The sequence below is a fragment of the Rhopalosiphum padi genome, chromosome 3 (genome assembly GCF_020882245.1).
Source record: "Rhopalosiphum padi isolate XX-2018 chromosome 3, ASM2088224v1, whole genome shotgun sequence".
Taxonomy (NCBI): domain Eukaryota; kingdom Metazoa; phylum Arthropoda; class Insecta; order Hemiptera; family Aphididae; genus Rhopalosiphum; species Rhopalosiphum padi.
The window spans coordinates 66,246,077-66,273,732 of record NC_083599.1 but is presented as its reverse complement, the minus strand read 5'-3'; the positions used below and the strand labels follow the sequence as shown (position 1 = coordinate 66,273,732).

General features: G+C 33.4%; 6 protein-coding genes across 6 annotated transcripts; 4 read left to right on the top strand and 2 right to left on the bottom strand.

The window, feature by feature from the left end:
- The first annotated feature begins 718 nt into the window (after positions 1–718).
- On the top strand, positions 719–4,219 carry LOC132925438 (E3 SUMO-protein ligase ZBED1-like). The gene is made up of 4 exons (XM_060989836.1): positions 719–1,146; positions 2,115–2,187; positions 2,258–2,351; positions 2,679–4,219. The coding sequence occupies exons 1-4, from the start codon at positions 719–721 to the stop codon at positions 4,217–4,219; spliced, it is 2,136 nt and encodes a 711-aa protein (XP_060845819.1).
- A 4,098-nt stretch (positions 4,220–8,317) lies between these two features.
- On the top strand, positions 8,318–11,207 carry LOC132925437 (zinc finger MYM-type protein 1-like). Its single transcript, XM_060989835.1, has 5 exons — positions 8,318–8,343; positions 9,256–9,434; positions 9,512–9,648; positions 9,759–11,013; positions 11,095–11,207. The coding sequence occupies exons 1-5, from the start codon at positions 8,318–8,320 to the stop codon at positions 11,205–11,207; spliced, it is 1,710 nt and encodes a 569-aa protein (XP_060845818.1).
- Positions 11,208–15,042: 3,835 nt separating this feature from the next.
- LOC132925436 (uncharacterized) lies at positions 15,043–15,648 on the top strand. The gene has a single exon (XM_060989834.1). It carries the CDS (start codon positions 15,043–15,045, stop codon positions 15,646–15,648), a length of 606 nt encoding a protein of 201 aa, XP_060845817.1.
- A 7,968-nt stretch (positions 15,649–23,616) lies between these two features.
- Positions 23,617–24,753, bottom strand: LOC132925435 (uncharacterized). Its single transcript, XM_060989833.1, has 2 exons — positions 24,672–24,753; positions 23,617–24,311 (listed from the first exon to the last, which is right to left on the bottom strand). The coding sequence occupies exons 1-2, from the start codon at positions 24,751–24,753 to the stop codon at positions 23,617–23,619; spliced, it is 777 nt and encodes a 258-aa protein (XP_060845816.1).
- A 29-nt stretch (positions 24,754–24,782) lies between these two features.
- Positions 24,783–25,469, bottom strand: LOC132925434 (zinc finger MYM-type protein 1-like). The gene has a single exon (XM_060989832.1). The coding sequence runs from the start codon at positions 25,467–25,469 to the stop codon at positions 24,783–24,785; it is 687 nt and encodes a 228-aa protein (XP_060845815.1).
- Positions 25,470–25,699: 230 nt separating this feature from the next.
- On the top strand, positions 25,700–26,445 carry LOC132925433 (uncharacterized). Its single transcript, XM_060989831.1, has 2 exons — positions 25,700–26,265; positions 26,313–26,445. Exons 1-2 carry the CDS (start codon positions 25,700–25,702, stop codon positions 26,443–26,445), a joined length of 699 nt encoding a protein of 232 aa, XP_060845814.1.
- Positions 26,446–27,656: the final 1,211 nt, after the last annotated feature.

Below are 27,656 nucleotides of genomic sequence, written 5' to 3'. Positions count from 1 at the left end.
GCACGTGTAAATTTCGAAGTGGGGGTCGTGGTGAGTGGTGATGATGACCTACTACTTGGAGAAATTTCAGGTGTGTGGACGGGTGATATATGTGAAAACGCCGAGCGTGTCGATGCGCGTTCGATGGTTATATCCCCGTCGATAATGCCGAGGGCTGGTGTTGATGGCGTGTGTTTGTGTGTGTGTGTGTGTGTTAGAGGCGGCGGTGCGGACAACTGTCCGCCGACTCACCTGGCGTTTCCCGAAGCCGGCGCGTTCGCGGGGCAGTCACTGTTCCAGTGCGGCCCTCCACAGTACCGGCACGGGTCGCGCGGTAGCGGCCTTCCGGCCGTACCGTCCCGTGTTCGCGGTGTGTGTGGTGGGCGCGGTGCGCGTGACTGTTAGGGACGTTGCGATACTACCGATACCAGTAAAGTATCGATACTTTTCTTTCGATACAAGTACTTTTTGTATCGATACCACGGTTTCGATACTTTACTCATATCGATAAAAAAGTAATGGTATCGAATCTTTTATTTACCACCAAAATTCATATCAGTTCAACACGGTCTATGTCGTATGATATACATTATATTATTTTAGTCCGTGGTCGAATGTTATCAAACAATTCTTATAGACGTTAGTTCTTAGTAGTTAGTAAGTTGTCTCCTAATCAGAACGATAAAGCCATAAAGGGTTCGTTTACCGATATATCATCTATTTTTAAATATTATCTACTATGAATTCGGGGAAATACTCGAATACTCTATACGACAACAATAACGGGTCTTGCCGGTCAAAGTTTGAGTGTCCTCATGAGAGTCATGACTGCATTCGGTATTCCGCTGACCACATTCGATCGACTAGAGCCAGTGCGACAACTCGGATATCTCGATCTACTACTTCTTACTACAACAATTACATATTTAAAATGTCGCCTCCAAAGAGCAAATGCTGGATGTATTTTAAAAAAGTTGACAAATCTATCGCACAATGCAAAATTTGCTCTCAAAATATAAAATATTGTGGCAACACATCCAATTTGGCCAAACATTTAAAAAAACATTCTAATATATTGGAACCAGGAACGAGTTCAACGACAAAAACTACTGCTAAACAGTTGAAATTAGCTTCAACTCCTATAACTAATCCTGTTTCGACTCATAGGTAAGTTATTTTCAAAATAATAGTACTGTAAATTTGTAATCTGCCTGAGCAGTGAAATCTAAGTTATTATAAATTATAATACCAACATATATGACTATTCATATAGCTGATGCTTAAGAATAATAAATTATTGCTTAAACTTGCTGACTCAAATGAGTTTTTCAAATTATCAAAATTAACTTAAGCAATATTAATCTGTGGCTTGGTGCAAGAAGGGCCAATGTCATATTTTGACAATGTTCAGGAATTTAAAATATTAAATTGGCCAATTTTTAAAATTTACATAAAATTCTTAAATTTTATGTTTAAACTCTAAAAATTCTGTTACTTAATTACGTTTGTTTTTATTTCATTGTATGACACTTATTTTGTTTTTAAGTATAAATAAAAAATAAAAAAATTACTTTGGTTTGACATTGGCCAAAAACTAAAATTTAAAATAAACAATTTTTAATAATTAAATAACTTAACTTTTTTATGAAAACCTCATAATAATATTCAATTGGTCATAATGTTAGTAACTCCTATATTTATAAACTTTATTAATTGATTTCGAAATGGCCAATGTCGTGGCTATAGATAATATGTGGCCAATGTCGACATAGGCCCATAATAAATTGATTATTATTTTATCAATTATTGTCAAAAAGGCCAATGTCAAATCTAATTTGGTCATACAGCATAAGAGATATTGGCCCTTTTAACACAAGTAACATAAGCAGATTTTAATGATATTAATATTATGATTTATGATGAATAATCTCATTTTTTTCAAAATGTGACATTGGCCTTTCTTGCACCAAGCCACAGATTTATTCTTAAGCATCAAATATGAATACGGTCCTAAATATATAAATGTAATATATTATATTATATATATATATATAAATGTAATATATTATATTATATATATATATGATAATATAGCTAATAGGTATTATTGTAATTCATATAATTTATTATTTCAGCAAACAAACTACTGAAACTAGTCATGTTGTCCTTTCCAAAACCGTTGTACAAGATACCGAATCAGAGACAGAGGTAATAATTAATAATATTAAATGTTTATATGATAATAATGCATTAATTTTAATAAATGATTTTATTTTAGGAATGTGTAGATGATCCAAATGTGTTTACCGAAAAATCAGTGGTTTTAAAACGACCTATTATTGATGCGTTCAACCGAATCAGCTCATACGCAGGTATAATTACTTAATATCATATTATTTTTAATTTGTACTGATATTCAGATTTACTAATTTACTAGTATTTAAATATTATTTTTATTTTTATGAAAACAACTAAAAAAATTGTCTCAAATGCTAAACAATAATAATATTTAATATAGATAATCAATCAACTTATACCTGAAATGTATAATTATAATACACCTACTGGGTCAAACCCTGTGTATAGTGTATTAAAATTTCTGGGCCAGACCCCCTGGACCCCCCCACCGTAAATCCACCACTGAGTATATGTTAATGTTATAAATAAGTAATAACAAAATTGTCTTTTTTGTGTTTCAGAGGGTGGTTTCAACCACAGGAAGATTACTATGTGTTTACTTTACTTCATTTGTAAAGATTATCGGCCTTTTGCGGTTGTAGAAGGAGAAGGGTTTAAAAGATTAATTAAAGAATTGGCGCCATCTTATAAGATTCCTTCAGTTACAACGTTGAAAAACACTCTGGATAATAAATATGAGGTCACAAAGGGAATATTGAAAAGTTGTTTGTTGGCAGCACCACATGTCACTATAACTTTTGATGCGTGGACTGAGACAATGAATGAAAAAAGTTTCCTTGGTGTGACAGTACACTACCTTAAAGATGTTTCTCTCAAATCACATTGTTTGGCGGTTGCAGAACTGAAAGAAAGACACACTGCACAATATTTAAGTGACATTATTCAAAAAATTCTTTCAGACTGGCAAATTGATAACAGTAAAATTGTTACTGTTGTAACGGATAATGGTGCAAATGTAGTTGCTGCCGTTAGTAAAACATTTGGTAAGAGCAGACATACCCCATGTTTTGCTCATACCATTAATTTAGTAGCAACGCATACAGTTGGTCAACAAAATATAAAACCTATCATAACAAAAGTTAGAGAAATTGTAAAATGGGTGAAAAATAGTGTCATAAACAGCGACCAATTGAGAAAAAAACAGGCTGAAGCTGGAGTTCCTGAAGGAAAATTCAAAAAATTAATTTTAGACGTTGCAACACGATGGAATTCGGTTTTTTTCATGATTCGAAGATTTTTAGAAATGGTGTCTTTTCTAAGCCCAATTCTACTAAACGATATAACTGCGCCTAGTATGCCAACTGCCATAGAAATGAATATCCTTCGACAACTGCTTGAGTTACTACAACCATTGGAGTTTGTCACAAAAGAATCCTCTGGGGAAAATTACATAACCATTTCAAAAGTGATTCCCATGATTAGCTGCCTATTAAAACAACTGGCCCAAATCCAGCCAAAATTTGATGTGTTGTCTGATATAAAGGATGTGTTGCATGCAGAAATAGTTCGTAGATTTGGACTGATTGAGCAAGTTAAACCGATCGCCATTGCCACGATTTTGGATCCAAGATTTAAAAATCTTCATTTTAGCGATCCAGTCGCTTGTTCAAGTGCGATGGCAGAACTTAGAAGACTATCTAAGCCAGATATATCATCCAGTGAATCGGAAGGGGAGGTGACAACTTCTTTAGAAAATGAAGAAAGTTATGATTTTTGGGCTCACCATAAAATGTTAGCTCACGGCCAAAAAAAGAAAAAATCATCTTCATTTGCAAATGATGAATTATCTTTGTATCTTTCAAACCCCGTATCTCCACTGAAGTCCAATCCTCTAGAGCTATGGGAAGATATGAAAACTGTTTTCCCTATGTTATACAAACAGTCAAGGATATCTTTTACTATGGTTGCAACGTCGGTTCCAAGCGAAAGACTGTTTTCCAAAGCTGGAGGAGTTATGACTAAAACAAGAAATCGTCTAACAGGTTTTCGTTTAGAGAAAATATTACTGTTAGCAGATTTACCTGAAGACCAATGGTTTTGACTTTTGAGTTATTATAATTTTTTAATAATAATAATATAATATAATTTGTAATTTGTATTTTGTTGTTTTGTATTTGTATTTTATATTTTTTTCAATACCTACTATATAATAATATAACTACGATACCTACTTATAGTAAATATGATTTTCTTGTATATTAAATGAGTTTTTTTTATGACGGGGTATAATCAGAGATGTGTTTAAACACCAGTCTTGTAAAAAAATTGCTTTTTTATATAGTTATATAGCCTTGACAATAATGCTCTTCATAAATCATAACTACTTTTAGTTAAATGTTAGAAAAATGTCATATTCTAAAATAAACCAAGATTTTGAATTCTTTCTTAAATTGAAAAAAAGAATGCAATTAAAGGTTAAAGCCCCATTTACACGGTGACAGTACTTTAACATTGAAACATTAACTGTCACCGTGTAAATGGGGCTTAAGCGTAAAAAAAAGGTTTTATTCGATACAATATAGTCTCGTAAAGTCATTTCGGTCCTTTTTTCTTAGGTATTTTACCCATATCAGTATTTTAAATCGATTCGATACTTTTTCTTCGATACTTACTCATATCGGTCCTTTTATTTCGATATTTTACTCATATGAGTATTTTCATTCGATTCGATACCAAGTAAAAGTATCGATACTTTTCTTTCGATATCACGTCCCTAGTGACTGTCCGCCTTTGTCGCGTTCCGGTTTCGTTAACGCTTGTGTGGGCGGGTGATCTAGTGTGTCCATAATCGCCGCGATTTGTCGGAGGTCCGCAAATGTGTTGGGGCGTTGCAGTCGTATATGCGTACGGTACTCACTGTGCGTTAATCCGACTATCGTATGTACTAGCTGTGGTTCAGCTAGCACCGGGACTTGCCCGTTGTTGATGCGGCGCGCGAGTTGGTTTTTTGTTGTGAAAAACTCCGTAAGCGACTGTGTTGGTGATTGTCGGACGGACACTATCTCCGTCTGCAGCCGGGACTGAATGTCCATGTTGTTGAACTTTTGTAAAAAGTCCGCACGGAATTCGTCCCAGGTGTAGTCCAGTATCCTGACGGTGTTCCACCAGGTACTGGCTGCACCCTTTAGCTGAGGTTCGATAATGTTTGTCCAGCCCGTCCTATCTATATGCGTTCTATATAAGGTCGCTTCGACCTTATGTATAAACCGTACCGGGTCCTCGGGTGTCGTTCCGTGGAACTCCGGCAGTGAGTATCTCACTGTGCGTACATCGTCATACGGTATCAGTGATGATTGTGTCATATAGGTTTGCGGGTGGGCGGTGGTGTGGGGTGTGTACGACGCGTTATCGAAGTGCACGGAGCGGTCTGCGCGGTGGTCGCCCACGGCCGGTGAATCGCGTGCCGCGGGACCCCTCGCACCGTATTCCGTGCTGTTCGCTGCGTGTATGTGTGTGTGGTTGTGCGCGTTATCGGTCGGCGGCGACTCCGGTATGTTCCGGTGTTGCCCCGATGACATTGCGCGTTGAGGGCGGGTCGGTGCGGAGACCTCCGGTTGTGGATCCGGTGTCGGGCGCGACATACCCATCTCTAGGCGACGCATTGTCTCCGCTATCCGGCGTTGGTCTTCGCTGAAGCGGGCCATGCAGTCTTCGAGCATGGCTAGTCGGGCTTCCAAGCTGTGCCTGTGTGGCGCGCTTTCCGCCGACTGCCGCACCTCTTGTGTTATACCCTGGACTGCCTGTACGAGGTCCGTGGCATTTTGTGTGGTATATGGGGATGGGGGTAGTGTGTGTGTGGGGCGTGACGTATCCAACGGCTCTTGGGTGGGTATACGGCCGCCCGTGCTCGGCTCGGGTTGCCCGGCGTCGTATGCCTGGCTTACGTCCGAGTCGAGTCCGGTTGGCCCAGTGGTATTCGTGGGCTGAAACCGGACGGAATTTGCCTGTATACCCATACCCGCAAAGTATTGAGCTAAACGGATTTCGAGTGCGTCTTTCGCGCCTCCTTCCGTTAGCCCGCGTTGGCCACATTCGTACCGTAGCTCCGCAGCGGTCAACTCATTCATATATTTTCCTGCCATGACGTCCGGTAGTTTGTCCGGTGTTATGTTCAAGGAAAATATACAAGTGTCGGTGATATCGTTAGAAGCGGGTATCGCGTTCTTCCGATCCGTGTTATCGGCAAATCTATTTGCGTACGTATGTAGGTCAGTGGGTCGTTGACCGTTGGTTTTGTGTGTGCGGGGTGATCACAATAACCGGTTTCCGGATTGTGGTGTCGCGGCTGCGCGTGTGTGCGTATTCCTGTCGACTATTTTGGTTCGGGACGGCGGCGGCGGCGGCGGTCCGGTTTTGTGGTGACGCTGGGCGGGTGGTGCTGCTGGCGGCGGAGTGTATACCTTATCGCGCTCTAGCGGTCCTACCAATCCTATTCTCCGTGTGTTTGCGGTGTCGCGCGCGGTGAAGTCGGTGCGTCCGTAAATCAGGCGGCTCGGCTATCGTTACGTTTTTTATGGTTATGTTACGTAACGCCGGTTTTTCCGTTATAGCTCGCAAACCACGTTTTTGTCGTGTGGTGTCGGGAAACGTTTTGGGAGTCGCAAAATGGGGGGTTGGTGGTGGTAGTTAGTGGTAAGAATAATATATTTCACTTACCGGTGATTCCAGTTCGGGGAGCCAATTTGACGCGTACCTACGGTTGTCACTGTGTGATGGTGAGGTCGCGTCAGATGGTGGTTGAACGGCACACGGGAGGAGCACGGGGGAAAATGAATAAAATAAAGCAACACAAGTCTTTGGGGTACGACGGGGCTTTATTTGTAGGCAGAAAAAAAATAATACAAATAGAGTAGTAAAAAAAACAAATGTGAGAAAAACACAGAAAGGTGTTAATGGACGGTGGGCACGGTACGGCGAAAAAGTTGGTGTATCGCGTACAGTGCGGTGGAGATGACTGGTTTGTCTAGGGCCGGTTCACGGTCGCGGCGGGTCCGACGCTCCGACGCGGATCGTCGCGCGTCGGCGTCGTCCGTCGTCAACTTGTGGTTGAGAGAGGGCTTCCGGCGAGGCTATTCACGCAAATGCCGTTCGAATTCAAACGGTGTTTGCGCGGGGCCGCGTCATAGTATCAGGTAATAATGGTCCGTGTCTTGATGGTTTCTTTATTATTTGAGCATCTACGTTTAAAATATCTAATTTATCTTTCTCTACAATCAAATCCATTTTCTTATAAATACTCTAGAATTTTTAAATTATAATCAGTTACAGATGATGCGTTCAACACGTAAGTGGGAATCAGATAAGACTGGCAAAGGTTTCGTAAATTTCTTTATAAATAGTCTCCCGTTTGAAACCCATGTTCCAAAATATCAGTATTGTGGACCTGGTACGAAATTAAAAAAGAGGTTAGATCGTGGCGATAAAGGAATAAACCCATTGGATACTGCATGTCGTGATCACGATATTGTGTATGCAACTAGCAAAAGTTTAGAAGATAGACATAACGCTGATAAGGTGTTAGAACTCCGTGCTTGGGAAAGATTTAAAGCAAAAGATACACCTAGAAAAGAGAAAATTGTAGCGTACGAAGTAGCTAACACAATGAAAGCTAAAAGAAAAATAGGTTTGGGCTGTAAACGTAAACGGGGACGTGTTAATAAAATAAAAAATGGGATACGAGCTGCGATAAAAAAAAGAAAGGTTAAGAAAAATTATAGAGGTAAAAGACTGATTTTAGCACCGGGTCAGACAGGTGGTGCAATTCCCTTAATACCTATTTTCGCAAGATTATCAGCACTTGGTAGTTTAATGTGGAGACACAGATAATAGGTTTATTGAAAGTGCTCAGAACATACAAATACATACTACTACTTGCATATATAACAAAGTCACAAGATTCTAAATTTAAAAGTGCCATTCCAAATTGTACTTGTGCATAATATTGATGTTTGCATTTTAATTTAACAACATCTTGTTCGATTTTAATAAATTTACATGTTTTAATAATGTCATCAATAGATTTTTCTTTTCCTAAGTTAAATTAAAATGTATATTTAATTAAAATATAAAAATGGTTATGGCATTTTAGTTACAAAATACCTAAATATGGAAATTTAATTTCCAATATTTTTTTAGGTACATGGTTATCCATTATTACACCATCAGGTGAGTAAGACAACCATGAGTTTGAATTTGAAACAATAATACCAGTTTCTTCTACTATTGCCCCAGTTTTTGATATATATGCATTGCGCGCATTTCCTTCTTCATATTCTCCATGTATAATCATTACTTATTTTTTTAGAATTGAAATAATTTGTTGCTTTCTTTTTCCAATCAGTACCTAAAGTATAATTTAATGTATTAAAAAAATTATTAAAATTGTGTGGTTTTAAAATTTCAAAGAATTTATTAATATGCCTCTATAAGTATAAATGGAATAGCACCGACTTTCAGTTATTCTATATTTTCTTTCTTCATTCCAATTACTTCTATTTATTTTAGATTTAAAATAAACTTTCTCAATATCACAAACTAATAATGAATTGTATGTATTTCTACAACAAGATTTTATTTCGTTTACATTTTCTGTGTAAGAATATAGCTGAAGTAAAACCACTGACTGAACTGATTTGTTTAAAATACAATTTGTAATATATTTTTCTAATTTGACATCATTATTGTCAATAGCGCTATTCAAATCATCCATGGGCGTAGCGAATATGGGGCAGGGGTGGGCAAGTGCCCCCCCCCCCCCTGCACTACAAACTAAATTGTATTTCTTATATCACACGTGTAAGTTTTACGTTAAAATTGAAATATTAAATATGATATAAGTACATGAAGTCTAAAAATAGTTTAGTGGGACCGAGTGATATCTACACGTGTAATCGTTTTATATTTTATTAGTCTATCTAAAGATTATTTGAATTATGAGTTAAACGCTAATCGTTATGTGCTTTATACATTAATATCAACAGCGATAGTGTCAACAATCAAGTGCAGCAGACAGCAGTACGTGCTGTTCTGTGTTCGCGTAATATAATATATAACGTTTACATTTAATATTATTTTTAGAGAAGGAGCAACCGAAGCAGCTAAAAGTTTTATGGAAGAAGTACCTATAAATATTATGATGGTATCCGGACACCAAAAAGTACTACAACAAAATCGAAAAATTATTTCGTCCATAATTTCAAATATACTATTTTGCGGAACCCATGATCTACCCTTTAGAGGAAAAGGTCAAAATGAAGGTAATTGAATAAAATCATTAAATTTATAAAATATTGGATTATTTAAATTATTTATTTTTGATAATTTTTTGATGTAGGAGTTTTCTATGACTTAATTCAAATGCGAATTGAAGCTGGTGATCAGTATCTCCAAAACCATATCGAAAAGGGCAAGCGAAATGCCATCTACACATCTCCGCAAATTCAGAATGAAATCATCAATATAAGTGGAACAGTAATCAAAGATTGTATTATTAATGATGTTAAAAAGGCTATAGCTTTCAGTATAATGGCAGACGAGACCGCTGATATCTCAGGAACAGAGCAATTGTCTATTGGGATTAGATATTTGATGATGAGAAAAGGGCTATCAGAGAAGAATTTTTGGGCTTCATTGAACTACATGCCATGGATGCTGTTAACATAGCTAGTGCAATAGATCATTTTATTCAAAACGAAGGTCTCGATGGAACGAAGCTTGTTGGACAAGGCTATGATGGTTGCGCAACTATGGCAGGGAAAATCAATGGAGTGCAAACAATTTTACGAGAAAAATATCCACATGCTCTATTTTTTCACTGTGCAAGTCATAAATTAAACTTGGTGGTCAATGATTTAAATTGTGTTCCAGAAATACGTAACACAATTTCAACGGTAAAGGATATCATAAACTTTTTTCGCGAATCTGTTTTACGTAGAAAATGTATCCCGAACATACCAGCATTCTGTGAGACACGATGGTCTCAAAAATATAGAAGTATTTCAATTTTCAAAGAAAATTTTGAGATAATTGTACATGCTTTAGATAAATTGTCAAAAGATAGGAACACTGCAACAAGAAAAGTTGCTTTTCAATTGTATGCTGTAGCAAATAAAAGTATTTTTATAATGAGTGTTATCCTCATAGCAAAATACTCTAAATTATTAGAGCCTGTTGTGAATGCTTTACAATCAAAAAATCTGGATTTGCTGAAATGCTCAAATTTTATAAAAAAAATAGTAGTCATAGTGAAAGATCACCGCGAACACGCTGACACAGAAATTCAAGAATTATTAACTGCTGCAAACATAACAGCTGAGAATATAGGAGCAGAAATTAATCTTCCTAGGATTGTTAAACAACAACAACATCGTTCGAATCCTCCAGCGTTAAATTCGGCTGAATTCTGGAAGAGATCATTACTAATTCCATACTTGGATTCATTAATATCCTCATTGGAACGGAGATTTTCTGATGAAAACATACCTGCTTTTTCACTTTTATTATTACACCCTTCAAATATGTTAGATATGAACACCAAAGAATTTAAACTTAAAATAAATGATTTTGCCAATTATTACCAAATTAAAGACTTGGAAAGTGAAGCAGAATTATGGTACAACATCCGGAAGGAGAAAAAACTGGCTAAAAGCAAACTATCAGACATGGAAATGAGTGAAGTAGTAGAAGAAACAGATATTTTCTTTCCTAAAATAAAACAAGCCTTGCATATTTCTTTAGCTCAGCCATGTACAACTAGCACTATTGAGAGGTCATTCAGTACGTTAAGAAGGGTAAAGACTTGGTTGCGTTCAACGATGACGGAAAACCGTCTGAATGGTAAATCAAAATAGTTTTTTTATATCAATGCTAATTAATAATTATATTAATATTAATCATATACAATGTAAATTATTTCAGGTCTATACATACTAAGTGTGCATAGAAAGCTGCTAGATGAAAAAAAGGAAGAGATGCAACAGAAAATTCTCAGCAGATTTTGCGAAGACTCTAGACGATTGTCATTGTTATAATTTAAAAATAATGATTAATGAATAATATATTATAAATAAATACTTTAAAAAAAAATTGACTTTTAATGATTTAAAGTTGGCTACATCACTGCCCCCCCCTGATTGAAATCCTAGCTACGCCCATGAAATCATCAACTAACATTCTTCTACCAATGCTATACAAATATTAATAAATTTAAATTTAAAAAATATATATTATAATACTCTTATAAAAATAAAATATGTATTTTGAAAAATTACATTTTTCAAATACTCTAGGTAAAATTTCTTTTGATGTATTGTTATTTATTATAATACATTTCTATACATATTGTATATTGCCAAAATGTATAACAATTTTGTTCTAGAACTAAATTTAATTTAATTGTATACCTGTGTTTTGCTAAAGCACTGTTTGAATTTGTTTGTATTAAAGTTTTTAAAATATCTATTTCAGATACTGTTGATGGCATATTTATGTAATGAGCTTTAATGCAATTTGTATCTATTAAAAGCCTAGGTTTGTAATTTTGTACCGACATTTCTTTTCTAGCAGACCAAACACACATTATATCTGTCGATGATATTTTCTCAAATTCCAATATATTTTCTCTAATAAAGTAAATACTTCCCTGATAGCCATCAATATTTCAGTTTAGTATCAGATATATAAACACTGCAATACTTGCAGTGTTGCAATTGCATATCAGAATTTAACTGATAAGTATTTGACACATTTCTGATTACTCCCAATGTCCGCTTTTTCATAAAATTTCAATGAAGTCTGTACCACCAGGCTCCTACGTAAGGCGGTTAGCCTAGGATGGCAAGCTAATAAAAACCCAGATTATATAATAAGCTATCTTACATGGAGTGGGTGACCAATATTATAACAAATAAACTATTAATTTATGTGCACCGTCGTGCTATAAAAATATATTGTAACACTCGTCATATAAAATACACAGACACAATTTATAATAAAAATACGGGCGCCCAAATAAAATAAATAGAAAAATAATAGAATTGACAATCAATAATAAATAATAATAATGAACGTGATCGATATCACTGTTATCACGGATAGTATATAAACAAAGTAACGATACCAATAAGCTGCTAATCTGCGCCGACGGCTGATACCCTCGCAGTGTGACCACCAGACTTGCTGCGTTTAATTACTGGATCCGATATCACTCTATTTTAGGTGACAGGCGCCAGGTCATTGACACACTAATTTGCGGGATATTTTTATTACGTACTTCACGTACTCGTAATGGAGCAAGGGACGAGACGAAAATTAATGACGACGTCCCGCACAACGACACAATAATAATACCTTAGACGATGCAGCGATCTTGCAATTAATAAATAAGCATTAATACGCGGTATCAAGCATCAACGGCTCACACGGCCAAAACACGAATAAATGCGCCCACGCACCACGCACAACAGTGGCGATATCCCGCACGACAGGATATAAAAAAGAGGTATAATTAAAGAAACGGTCCGCAAATGTTTTTTAATAAAACTACGTCAACGATACCGAATGACACAAAAATGGCACAAAATGGCCCACAATGAAAAACGCCGCACACGCGACAAAGGCGACGTCTCGTACGACGGTCGCGGAAGAACAGTACGTACTGTGCGTAGGTGGATGTCCACGGTTGTCTTATAGGCAAGAGAGGAGGGGACGACTGTTGAACTTGCCGAGCTTAATCTATACAAAGGTCGTCGAACTTAGTCTCGGAATAACGCGATAGATAATAATAATATTATATCTTGAACAAAGTCTTTCAGACAACTTTCAATGGTTATGTTTCAGAGACATATCGAACCACACATTAAAGTAATTGTTACATTTCAGATATAGAACATTGCAACATTTGCGATATTACAAAATACTTGCTGAAACTTAATTGAAACATAACATTTATTATTGTTTCATATCGATTATTTCTACATAATTCATTTTTATTATTATAAGATATATAAATCTTTGAATTTGTGCAAAAAAAAAATGAAATATCTAAATTAATTTACAATTAAAATAATAATAACAATTTAAAGCAGTTATTTTTTCTTATTTAGAAATCAATTTATTATATTATAATAAAATAATATTACAGCTAGTATTACACACATTCTGTTATTGTACAATATAATCATAATTTAACAATATTATCATCAGCTCTCAAACGACATGCTCCTCCAACAACAACCTCATCAGCCCCTACCAGATCACTACTTCCAACTCCACAAGAGTCAAACCTCTTAGACCCAAGACATCACCACAAAAAAATTAAAACGATCGATCAAACTACTACATCTAACATCACACCAACGAATCAAGCATCTCCTTTCACTTAACCAGAAATAACGAACAAGCCAGAAAACCGCTCTCGCTCAAACACGCGCAAACGCTTTTCAGAGGAACTCGACACACACCTTGATTCCATCAGTCAAATTTTCAGTGAACACAATCATACTAGTTTAAACTTCTCTCAATTTAAACACATAGTAGAAACTATTGCCACTCTTGACCACCCTCTAGACACAATCCATGAATATGAAACAACAGGCAACCGCATATTGGATTTACTCGAAAAAATCAAACCTTCACTTTTAACTGTTAAAACTAAAAACAATATAACCCGGATAACAAACAAGCTCTTTAAAGCAATGGACAATGAAGCCTCCATGGAAGCTTCCGAAGCTGAATCCGAAACTTACTGATACATTCTTATTCATTCACACAACTCACAATCACCACAAAAAGCCAGCAAAAAACAATCCAAAAGATCCATTAAAAAAAAAAAAGAATACTTTTGAGAATGAATAAAAATAATTCAATGGAACCTTAATGGCTTCTTCAAGAAACAAGAAGAGCTTAAACTCATCACCCAAAACCACGACCCCCAAATCATATGCCTACAAGAAACAAATTTCAAAGACAATTTCACAGCTCACCTCAAAAATTTCGAAGGATTCAGTAAAAATAGAATATTATCGGACAGAGCCAGCGGAGGAGTCACAATATACACAAAATCAACATCCCTTTCAAAAAAATAAAAATAAATAGTAATTTCGAAACAATAGCTATATCCATAGAACTCAACGAAAAATTCTCTATATGCAACATTTACCTGCCAAATCAAACGGATTTTTCTTCACCGGATCTAGAAAACATTATACGCCAACTCCCTAAGCCCTTTATACTAGTAGGTGACTTCAACTCACATAATATAATTTGGGGCTCAAACTCCACCAATTCTAGAGGAAAAACTATAGAAAAACTCATACAAAACGAAGATCTAGTACTTTTAAATGACTCCACTCCCACTCACATTAATTTTGGAAATGGCAACTTTTCTTGCATAGATCTTTCTCTAAGCTCACCATCAATCACACAGAGACTCGAATGGGAAGTTTTACCAGAAATATATAGCAGCGACCACATTCCAATCAAAATTAAAATATCACATAGGCAAGTTAACATTAATCATTCAAATAAACATAGATGAAATTTAAAAATTCCAAAATTTCCAAATTGGAACTTATATACCGACCTACTAGAAGAAGAAACCAATAAGATTGTTAATCACAACATCATTGATATAGAAGAGACAACCCTAACCTTCACAAACCTCATAAATGACAGTGCAAACATGACAATAGGCTCAACCAATCAAACAAACAAACCCAGAGTACCCTGGTGGAATGAAAAAATAAAAGAAGCAATATCCAATAAAAATAAAGCACTAACAAATTTCAAAAAAAATGAAACCTCCGAAAATCTTATCGAACTCAAAAGACTCAGAGCCAAAAGCAAATTCCTAATAAAAACAGTTTAATGCCTGAAGTAATGCCAATACCATCCAGCCAAAAATGGAGAGAAATCGCGGATGAATTTTGGAAATGTTGGAACTTTCTAAACTGTATTGGATCATTGGACGGTAAGCATGTAGTAATTCAAGCACCACCAAATAGTGGGACACTATATTTTAACTACAAAAAGACCTTTTCAGTGGTACTCATGGCTCTCGTCGATGCTCATTATAATTTTATTGTGGTAGATGTTGGCGCGTATGGTAGAAATAGTGATGGAGGTATTCTAATGAACTCAAGACTAGGAAAAAGCTTAGCTAGTAAACAACTAAATGTACCTTCAGATACTGAACTTCCAGGAACTGAAAATGTGGCACCATTTGTAATTTTAGGAGACGAGGCATTCCCTTTAAAAACATATTTAATGAGACCCTACCCTGGAAAACAACTCGATGATAGTTCAAAAAGACTAAATAACTATCGTCATTGTAGAGGAAGGAGAGTTGTTGAAAATACATTTGGGATTTTGACACAAAAGTTTAGAATATTCAACCGAAGAATTCAGGCAAAACCTGAAAATGCTGACAATATAATTTTAGCTACTTGTATTTTGCATAATTTCATTAAATAAATGAAGGCATGATAACATACATTAGAGAAGAAAATAACAATCCAACAGTAGATCGCACATTACAAAATATTCCAACACATGGTGGAAATGCAAGTCAACCAGCCTTTCAGGTGAGAGAACTTTTCAAAGAATTTTTCAATTCTACAGCTGAATCAGTTTCATGGCAAGATGACGTTGTATAAGTTTTAAGCTTCCACACAAGTATTATGTTAATTTAAAATTAATTTTGTATTTAGTATGATCTAGGTATAAGCATTAAGCAAAAATATTTTGTGATACCTACAATTTGTCAATACAAATTATCATTATAATTAAATATTTAAATTTGTTTTTTATTTGTTTGAATATATTATATTTATATATTTATAGGTATTAAATAATTTTTTCAGGTGGTGTATTTGTAGTATTTGTACCACCTGTCCCCTACAGGCGTCTCTAGACAACCTTGTATTTAATTTCCAATTCTTAGCTTTTAACACACAATTGTTATACTCGTGCATTTAAAAAAATTTTAATCATTTTTAAAAAATTTTACGCAAAATAGGTTTTTGAGAAAATCGATTTTGGATATTGGTGTAACTCTAACACTAATTACTGTAGATACATATGCAATTTTCACTAAATGTTTATATTGGGATTTTCAAAATATTTTTAAGTAATTTATAGACATTTGAAATTTGAAATTTTTTCTATTAATGACCATAAAATTGTATTTGTTTGGTAAAAAAGCTTCAAAATTTAATACAAGGCTCTTAATATATTATATTATTGCTACATGTTAATAACCAAGTATAACAATTTTAGTTATATATATTGTAATTTAAAAATATTATTTGAGGGCATTTAAAATTTCTAGATTACTTAATTATCAACTTAATCAACTTACCAGATTGATTAAGAACTTGGCCAATCTCTTTCCATCTTAGGTCTTTCCAATTTGCATCACTATACTTGGGACGGCTCAAGTCATATAATCCTTGATGTTCTCGCACTAATTCAATTAATTTTTCAGAATCCGTTTTTTAAAATAATAAATAAAAAATAATTTTGTCGATAGTACCGACGACAGTGACGAAGTAATAAATTAATTCACTGAGACCACACGTTCCCGGCACGGTTCATTGTTCACACTGGTCAGGGCATGTCCGATCCGGTTCGGGAACCCGGAAAGAGAATCGTCTCAAACGATAATTTTCGAGCCCGGATCTGGCACGGACGCCCGGCCCGGACCCGTCCCGGGTAAGTGAGAACGGTCGTATTTAAAACTCAATAGATAATTGTTTTCTTGCACCCGGACGGATTCCGGCACGAACCCGGCCCGGACACGTCCCGGAGCAGTGGGAATGGACCTTTAAACTTTTTCCCCTACTATACGACATCAGACTTTCTACGTCAGGAGGTATAACAATCCGCCGTAGGCGGATTGCCCACCCAGGTATCGATTTGCATCGAATGAGGACTGATAGCTAGACACTCGATTACCATTTTTCGTACATATTTATTTTTTATACATTCAAAAAAGAACCGGGCAAGCCTCGAGGCAAACTATATATAATGTGATCGATTTCTAGACACCCGATTGGTAACAATTAAAATATATTCAATTTTTAGCAAATAAAAAATTCAGATTTTATAATTTACGCCCACATAGTCTGCAATTCGACGCAGTAAATAGGACGTAGATAAGACGTTAACACTTCGTTCGACTTAAACTTTTTCACCTACTATACGACATCAGACTTTCGACGTCAGGAGGTATAACAATCCGCCGTACGCGGATTGCCTAGCACAGGTATCGATTTGCATCGAATGAGGACTGATAGCTAGACACTTAGTAACCATTTTCGTACTTATTTATTTTTTATACATTCAAAAAAGAACCGGGCAAGCCTCGAGACAAACTATATATGTGACTGATTTCTAGACACCCGACTACCATTTCCAACCGAATTTCCCTTGAAACAATTTTCACTCGACTCCCTCGAAGGCGCCGGAGGCGGCTTCTACAACCCTAGGATCTCGAAGGCGGCTTCCACAAGCCGGGAATCGAGGCATATATAATAATAATTTTATAAATAATATTATTATCGACGCCACGAACGTCTTATCAATTCCCGACAACAACCGCCTTATCATCATTCATCCCGATAGACGACTCGCAGTACTAACAATCAGTGGTAGATCTTCCTTTTTTGAAAACTTTCCACTTTCAAGCTCTTCCATCCGTCCTAGGGTATTCACTTACAGCGAGTTTCACTCAGAGCGAGGCACACCCGAAGCTAGTCTAATATAATAAAACGTGAACGAGTTCGTTCGTTGTTCTCTTGAGCGCTGCCGGTTCTTTAGCAGAGAGCCAATCGGAAAATTACAATTCTTATCGCCCTTCCGCCGTTATCGACGACGGCTTCGCGACTGTTGAAGCCGTTTTCCGCGCGGCGGTTTTTATCCCGGCCGTCCGGTATCGTGCTCCCGCGATTTTTTAATACCTATCATTTTTTTTTTTTTCCGAAAATTTCGACTTTTGAGTAGCCGTTCTCGACGTGTTTTTCGCGTCTTCGGTGTGCTCTCTTTTTACGCGTTTGTTTTCTCCGGGTCGCGATCGCGTTGACCGATCTCCTGAATACGATTTCACGGCCTTTGAGTTATTTTTTCGAATAATAAATCATGTTTTATCGTCATTATTATTGTTATATACTATATCGTTAAATACCTACCTAAAACTTAACACGATATATGTTATATAATTTCATGATGTGGGCATTAATTGTTTAGATATATAATAATATAATATAATATATAATATATTACGCTAAATGTGATTAAAAAAATTACGATATCTCGACGGACGTCGTGGGCGAAGAAATAAAAAAACACCTTTAGAGTCGAATCGTACGGATTTCGTGGGTAAAACGGTGCTAGACGCCCGTTTCGTCGCGACTCGGAAACGGCTCAAGTGCTCAAGATTCGACGCCGGTTTTCAACTCGAACTGTAGTCTATAGGTTTAGGCGTTAGGACAGGATAAAGGATTAGGCAGGTGTAACGAGAACGAATCCCGCTCCGGCGATATTTCCGGCGGCGCTTTGATTAACACGACCGCCCACATTTATTGCACTTTTTTTCGATTTTTTTTTTACGCGATTTTATATTTTAAAATTTCGACATTTTTTTTTTCCGTCATAGATCATTGAATTATTATGACTTAATAATAAATAACCTCATTATATTAGTTTTACGTACGATTTTATTTTACGCGTGTACTTATTGCCGTCGTCGAGAGTCCAATGATCTGTCGATAGCGGTGTACTGATATATCGGAAGGTTTATTCGTCGGTAAATTTCCTACGACTTTATTATATATCACACATATTTCGTTTTTTGTACGTCATAGTTAAGTCTGTTGCAGATAAAACCAAAAGCTGCACTATAGCAAACACCTTATAATATATTGAAAATATTGAGGACAAATATATATATATAGTATTATAACAAAACTGATAAAATGTACGATATATACATAATAATAAAATATTTAAAAACACGTTACTTTTAACGATATTCATAGGTTTAACTATATACATATAATTTAATATACGTCCACAATATATAAGTAGGAAATCGTATAAATATATTTGTGCGTGTGTATGTGTGTGTTTGTGTATATAATATAAAAAAAAATGTGAGTAGGTATAAAATATAATTAAAATAATTAAAAAAAAAAGAATCAAATACATTATTAATTACAATAATAGTAAAATAATTTTAAACATAACTTATATTTTTTTTTTTATCATAATAATTGTACATTGTTCTGGTGGACTTAAACGTTACAAACATGATATGTTATAAGTATATTATATGTGTAAAACTCATACTCTCCTTATCTGTACACAAATTATTGTTACACCAATTATGTAATAAACATTAAATAATTAAATAAATTACATTGCAAATTTAATCACGTGTATTATATTTAATAATAATATATAATATTAACGAGTGTATTGGCTGATGTTAGTATTTAATATTTCATTTTTAAATACCCATTAGGTATATTATGCTGTAATGGTCGCGATCAGATTGCCTACATAGGCTTTATTATACATAAACTGATTTTCACCGTTGATTGCTGATCACTAAAAGTACTTTGACTTTCTTACGAACAAATCGACACTCTACTATCGACTTCCAAGGGAATCGAAACGGGGGTTAGAGAAAAGTTCTTATTTCACTGATTGTGCCCACGTGGTTTGCGATCCGACGAAGTCGGATTGCCTACCTGGTAGGTTTATTTTCGTGTAAACTGATTTTTACCTTTTAAAAACTTTTACTTCGCACGATTGTTTTTATTTCAAATACAAATACGATAAATTGTCGTATCGTTGTACACTCAATATTCAATACATATGATTTTCACCCGTGCGCCGACATTGTCTGCGATCTGACATAGGCGGATCGCCTACCTGGCTGGTTTGGTTTCCCTTAAAGCTTTTTGAAAGTTGAGTTCATACAACATTTTGATTTTGATTTTGCTTATCGCACCGACGCCCGAGCAATCCCACATCTACAGAAGTATATATATATATTTATGTCTATCAACTATTGTTTTATATTCTAATGATAATTACATAACATTATCTCATGTTGATCTTCATCGTTTAAAACAATTACAACATTGTATAGACTTGTATATAGTTGAAAAACAGAAAAAGTTGGAATCATACCAAAAAACATTCGATACAGCTTACGCGTTAATCAAGGCTGACGTAAACGGGTTACCATTGTCTTGTCAACGAAACGAGTTTACAAACCAATATATTCAAAATTATGATTTCAGCTATAGCAATATACAAAGTGATGATATTTCATTCATGTACGAGCTATTACAATTTCATTTTAATTCATTATCAAACATGATTTTGCAGGATTTAATAATATTGTAATAAAAAAAAATATATATATATTTATGAATTATGATTTTTTTTCGAAATATTTCGCTATCGAAAAAAATATATCATTATTTATTAATACTGCTTATATAGTTATATATTAACTATTAATAATAATTTTTATATTATTTTTTTGATTTTAACCTATGAATGTAATATATTTTTTAATTTAAATAAAATAGACATAATATATTGTAATCAAAGTTTTATTATTTATTAAACGATTTTCTTTTTACTATTATAAACATAGTTTATTTATAATACATATCAAATACGTGTAATTTTTTCTTCGAATCTTTCATGAAGCGGTCGAAAAGTGTTTAAACCAATTCGTCCAGCTCACTCGATATTGTTTGGTCCTTTACCTGATCGGTTATTGCAAGCTTCGTCGAACATTCAGCATGTTTCCATCTGTAAAAAATATTCATACAAAAATTATTTTTACAATAATATCTTACTTAAAAAATAAATAACTATAGTATTAATGTATACTATAGTTATTTAGTTATAATCGAAGCGCGATAGTAAAATAATATTTTATATCACCTGTCCTTAGAATCAACATGCTCAATGTTTTTCGTTTTATAATGTGACAACGTCCAATAGTCAGTAGATATTTCGTCAGCAGGTGCCTTTACAATCAAAATCCCGTCGTCTTGCCGAATGCTCATTGAATTTGTAATTTCGAGTACAATTTTCTGATCTTTCATCATTTTTCCAATTTTTTCTCGATAAGAAACATTCTTTAAAAGAATAATTTAATTATAATTTTGTTCACCTGATGGGTTATGTAAAATCACTCACTTTTTTCGATTTTTTTTTGCATTGTTTTTTTTTCTCGCAGACCCTCTTTTGACTACCCGGTTTTGTTCCTGTTTTTCTGTCTTGCGTTTCTATCATATCCACCTATAACAATATTTAAGCGATTAGTTAATGTTTTTTAGTTTATACAAAGTTTTAATTAAATGTTTAATAATTTTAACATTCAAAAATGTAATAGTTACGTTATATTTATCTTTACCAACTATGGCTTAATATTTGATTCTATTACAATATAAAAAAATATATAGATATATATTTTTTTATACTTACATCGCTTACAGCAAAGGATTCTTCATCATCACTCCCAAATGAATTGACCGACATTATTTTATTTTTTGAAAAGTATTTCAATTTAATAAAAAATAGAAAACTTTTTGTATAAAAACATGGAATCGCTGTAGACTTGTTGAAGTAGACTGAAAATGTTATATCAAAATGCTTCCTTATATACGTGTTCTCTCCCCGGTCACAATTAGTCTGAAGTTCATTATACGACCTCACCCTCATTATTACATTCTTCAAAACCAGGTTTCTTTTTTTTTTTTACCTATTTAATACATTAATCAATAATAACCTTTTCTTATTTACAGATAAGCAGATTTCATAGTTTAATATATAATATGTAAATAACTCAAATTAATAATAGTTCTGAGAATTGACAGTATTTTCGAAACGTGTTCGACTGTTTTTATTTAAAGTTCATTGTACGACTACGACCTCGTCACTATATAATCTTTAAACCCAGAGTTTTTTTTTTACCTATTTACAGTGGCGGTTTTGATATGTAATTTTACATGAGGCGGAAAAATATTCAATAGTAAATACACTATTACTCTTACATAGGAACAAAATATGTTAATGTACCTATTCTTTAACCCATGATCACTCGCGCGTTGTCTTTTACGCAATTGCTCGCGTGTTAGATTTTTTCTAACACTCAATTAGTTTATTTAATTTTATCAAAACACAAATTCCTTTTTATACAATTTATATTTATTGCATTATTTACAAAAGACAATATATATGAGATACTTGTGCCACTTTAATTTTACCACTTTAGGTGTTTTAAAGCTGTTATTGAAATACATTAAAAAAAAACCCAAGTTAATAATGTACTAATATCAAAAACTTTTAATTATATTAATCATTAAAATGAATTACAAATGAGTAAATAGGTTTACTTAATGTATACATTCTTACATTACATTTTACATTTTTATATTTAATTTGAAAAAAAAAGTACTGATAAATTAAAACCCTAAATTTATGTATACATGCAAAAAATTGAAATAATATTAATCATCTGAATCTTGAGGATTATTACAAATGAGGCAAATTAGGTTAGTTGATGCAGTATGTTCCTTGCAAATTGGTTTGGAGCAAAGGCTACATTGATGCTGTGTGAATCTATTTTTACGTATTGGACAGTATGTACATCGTGGCTTTCCTTGAGGAGTGTTTTCCTTTGGTGCTGCTTGAAATCCTGTAATATTTTGTATTTTCTGTCGAATATACCTAGTATTGTTGCACGTTTTAACAAATGGGGTTTTGTTAATATTTTGCATAAGTCTGTAAGAAATTGTCTTCTAGTAAATATATCATTCGTATTCGTTTTATAAATTATTTGTGAATTTATTGCTCCAATATTCAACAGACTACAAAAAATTGTAAATGGCCAACGGTTACTTATTCTTGTTACTGAATATTCACTTTTTAGTCGATCTACTAATGGTATAGGTTATCAAAATGGAGTGAAAATATTAGCCAGTTATAAAAATTAAATTACTACTGTTGCCTAGGGTGTACCACGTAGAGGTTTTTCCATACACCCCTCCCTAACTATATACATATAGGTATTTACAGTATTTTACACACATTAAATATCATTAACAAATAACAATATAATATATTAGATGACTAGTCTTTTAGTTGTAATTTGATTTAAAACATAAATATCTACATAATAATTAATAAACAAAATATAAGTGTAATATGAAACGTAAAAAAAAAAAAATAATAATAACCTGACGGTTGACATAAACCTTTTATAATAAAACATACACAATATGAATTTTATTGAATAACACATTATTTACAAAATATATGATTTAACATATTATAGTTATACCTAATATGATTTTATGATTTATATCGTAAATCAATACTTCTATTCTTTTTACTCGCATAAATATTTATGACTTAATCATAAAACACTCCAGTATGTTTAAGTTGGTCAACTAACTCCTTTTCAATTGAAATTATAGCAAGAGAACTCAATCGATTTTGGGAAATACTGTTACGCAAATATGTTTTTATACGTTTTAGACAGGAGAAACTCCTTTCCACTGATACGCTGGTTGATGGTATAGTTAATATTAAAGAAAATAGTTTACATACTTCAGGTAAAATTACTTTTAATCCACTGCTTTCAAATATTTTTACTAAATCATAAACATGATGTAAATCTTGATATTTTTCATCACTGTATAATACTTCTAACTCTGTTTTTAATTTGTTATTATTAACAAATATGTCAGAATAAGATTCTCCCAGATTTTCAAATGCATTTACAGGAAAATTTGTAGAATAGTATTTAAATTTTGAAACATCGGCCAGTTGTAAAAATATCAATTTATCAGTATTTTGTAATCTCGTGATTATCTGATGTAAAATATTGTCTAGTATTTCATAATATAATACTTTATAATTTAATTCAGGATTAGACATATTTCTTGTTGCCTTAGGGCGTTTTGTTAACGCTATCGCATTGTTAAATACTTTTAAAAACTCAGATTCATTTCTTTTATTACTAACGAGATCATAGACTATATTTATTTGTCGCTTACAATATTCCATATCAAATGACTTATTTTGAAGTGTATTAAACAAATTATCTGTGAGTAAAAATATACTGTTAAATGTTAGAGCTAAAAAAGAGAAGTCAATTTTTTTTAAATTGTTTAAATGCTCAATTGAACCACAAATCGATTCAGATGATGCATTTTGAATCTTTTATAATATGTTCAAAAACCTTTTTAAATTCGCCCCACTTGTCTACAACTAAGTTCAAAATTTTTGAGCGAGAAGCCCATCTCGTCTGAACAAACTGCGGTATGCGTTTACCAACAATAGCATCTACAACATTCGTTCGCAAGGTAGAATTATGAAAAAAAGCTGAATTCCAGTCATGTTTGCAAAAAAAATTCGACACTGTGTGTTAGCACTGCAGCCATGTTGTAACACTAAGTTCAAACGATGCGCTAAGCAGTGTGTAAATAATGCATTAGGAGCAACCTCTTTAACTTTAGCTTGTAAACCATTTACATGACCAGCCATAACACTTGCGCCATCATAACACTGACCAATTAACTTTTTTCCATATCAAATTCTAAGAATACAGAATTTAACGTGTTGAAGAGACCCTCGGCAGTACGATCCTCACTAACATTATAGAAACCAAGAAACCTTTCTACCAATACAGATTTACTTGTTATATATCTTAGTATAATTGAACATTGTGTTCTTTGCGAAATATCCGTCGTATCATCAACTTGGACAGAATAAAACATACACTCTTTGATTTCAGTTTTTACCATATTATTTATGTGATCGGAAACACATGTTATTAAGTCATTATGTATTGTATTTGACAATCCTGAAAATATATTTTTTATTGCCTTATAATGGTTTTGAATCTCCAACGAACACCTAATAATATTCATATCAAAAAGTTCTTTAAAATTTCCTTTATTCAAGGAACTTGAACTTTCGTTATGACCTCGAAAAGCCAGTTCCTGTCTACCCAAAAATAACACAATATCAATTAGATGTTCCATAAAAAGTCGGTTAAGCTGTACATTTTCATTATATTTTTTTTTAAACAAATAACCATGTTCGGTCAAAGCGTCTGCTATAGTTACCCTATTATTTTCTAGATGTTTTAATCCTAACATACAATGAATATGTTCTTTGGCAAATTCATGAAGTTTGATACTACGTGATAAATTTTTTAAATCGCCATAACCTGTTGTAGTCCAAACAGATTTAGTCATACTTAAAAGTAAACAACGCCTGTTTATATTGGCTTCCACAAAGCCAAGTATGTAAATCGTACCATTTATGATTAAACGCTCTATTATACATTTTACCACCTTTCGTATCTTTTAACTGACAACACAATTGGGGAATTGGTTTACCAAGCTTGAATGAAATATTGACAACAATTAATCGCGTTAATTTAGCTTTACAGAAGAAAAGTTTAACGATTGATAGTGCAACTAAAATGGTTAAAGGTTTAATTTTATCAATACAAACAATACGAAATGAAGGAATTGATAAGAAAATTGAATTTGGTAAAGTTATTCTTAATGATCTCGGTGTTAAAGCAAATATTTCTGATAAACGAAAGAGGGAAGTGAAAAAATTAGATTTTGAGTTAATTGAAGACGATTTGCAAGCTTTATCTCAACAGAATGAATTTAAAAAAGATATTTTTGAAGTGTATGATCGAATTCTTACAGAATTATACAATCGATTTGAAAATATGTCTGAAATTAATGAAAATTTTGGATTTTTGTATGGTAGTAGCCTAATGGACCACTCTATGGACTATATACAAAAATGTGCAGCTGACTTATCTTTAAAATATGAAACCGATTTAAATTCTTCCGATTTTATCTCTGAAATAAAAGATTTTAAATGTCAAGCATTTTCTCTTTTACCTGACTTAAGAGCTGCAACACCATTAACCTTACATCAATTAATTACAACATATTCTTTACGTGCTGAATATCCAAATGTGGAAACAGCTTTACGCATATTCTTGACTTTACCAATAACTATGGCGACGTGTGAAAGGTCATTCAGTAAGTTAAAGCTCATGAAAATTATTTAAGGTCTACAATGGGACAAGAACGAATATCCGATATGGCTATTTTATCCATTGAACATACATTGGTAAATACTTTGAATATAGACGAACTCATTGAAGACTTTGCTGGGAAAAAAGCTAGAAAAATTGCAATTTAAATGTTAGTTATAAGTAAAAGCAATATTATGTATTTATATATTTACTTACATAACTTATAAGTGTTATTATGTTAAGCTTATTATTTTTAAGTGCATTTATATTTTAAAAAGTTATTGGTTTTAATAAAATTTACAAACGCTCACATAATTATAAGGAAAAAACATTATTTAAATAGCATTAATTATAAACAATATTCAGTTTTGAGTTTTTTAATAAATTAAAATATATAAGGGCGCATTTTGGAGTTTCGCCCCGGGTACAATATTTAGTTGCTACGGCACTGAATGCATATAAAATATGTATTTAATAGTAAATGTTTGTATTTCATATTTATAATTTTAAAGGATCTTGTGGATACTATGAATTATAACTGTAGATTTTTTTATTTTGTTTATCCACTTATTTTTATTCTAATAACTTAAATTCACCTGTATTATATTAAAGCATTTCAGTCCCTTTTTAAATTTGTGTAAAATTATTTAATAAGGTGAAATGCAATAGAATGTTTAGATGTCAGTTATCAATAAATATTTATTATGACTTTTTTCAGATAAGAACTTCAACAGACACTTAACACTAGCAATGTTTACTCGATTCTTACCCAATGGACAAAAAATGTAATAGGAAATGGCTTCTATATTCACCTAGTGAAGGATCTGTATATTGTTTAGTTTGTAAATTGTATGGAAGCAATCGAGAGAATCCCTTTATTTCTGGTGGTTTTGACAAATGGAAAAAATCTGAACGGATTGGCGAACATGAAAATAGTCATCAACACAGAAATGATACCAATAAGTGGTTATTAAGATCTAATACCAACAACTCTGTTAATAAAAATTTATGTCAAATTTCTGCTGAAACGAATTATTGGTTTGAAGTATTGAAGAGACTTGTATCTGTCATTACGTTTTTATCGTCTAGAGGCCTTGCTTTTCGAAAAAAGGAAGAAAAGTAGTCAACACGATGGAAATTATCTGGGCCTATTAGAACTTATTTCAGAATATGATCCTTTCCTAAAGGCTCATATTGAACAGTATGGAAATCAAGGAAAAGGCAACCCATCATACCTTTCAAAATCCATTTGTAATGAATTAATGACAATAATGAAAAATAGTTTAACTACTTTTATTATTAATGAAATAAAGAAATATAAATATTTTTCGATAATCATGGATTCAACTCCAGATTTGACAAAAGTCGATCAAATGGC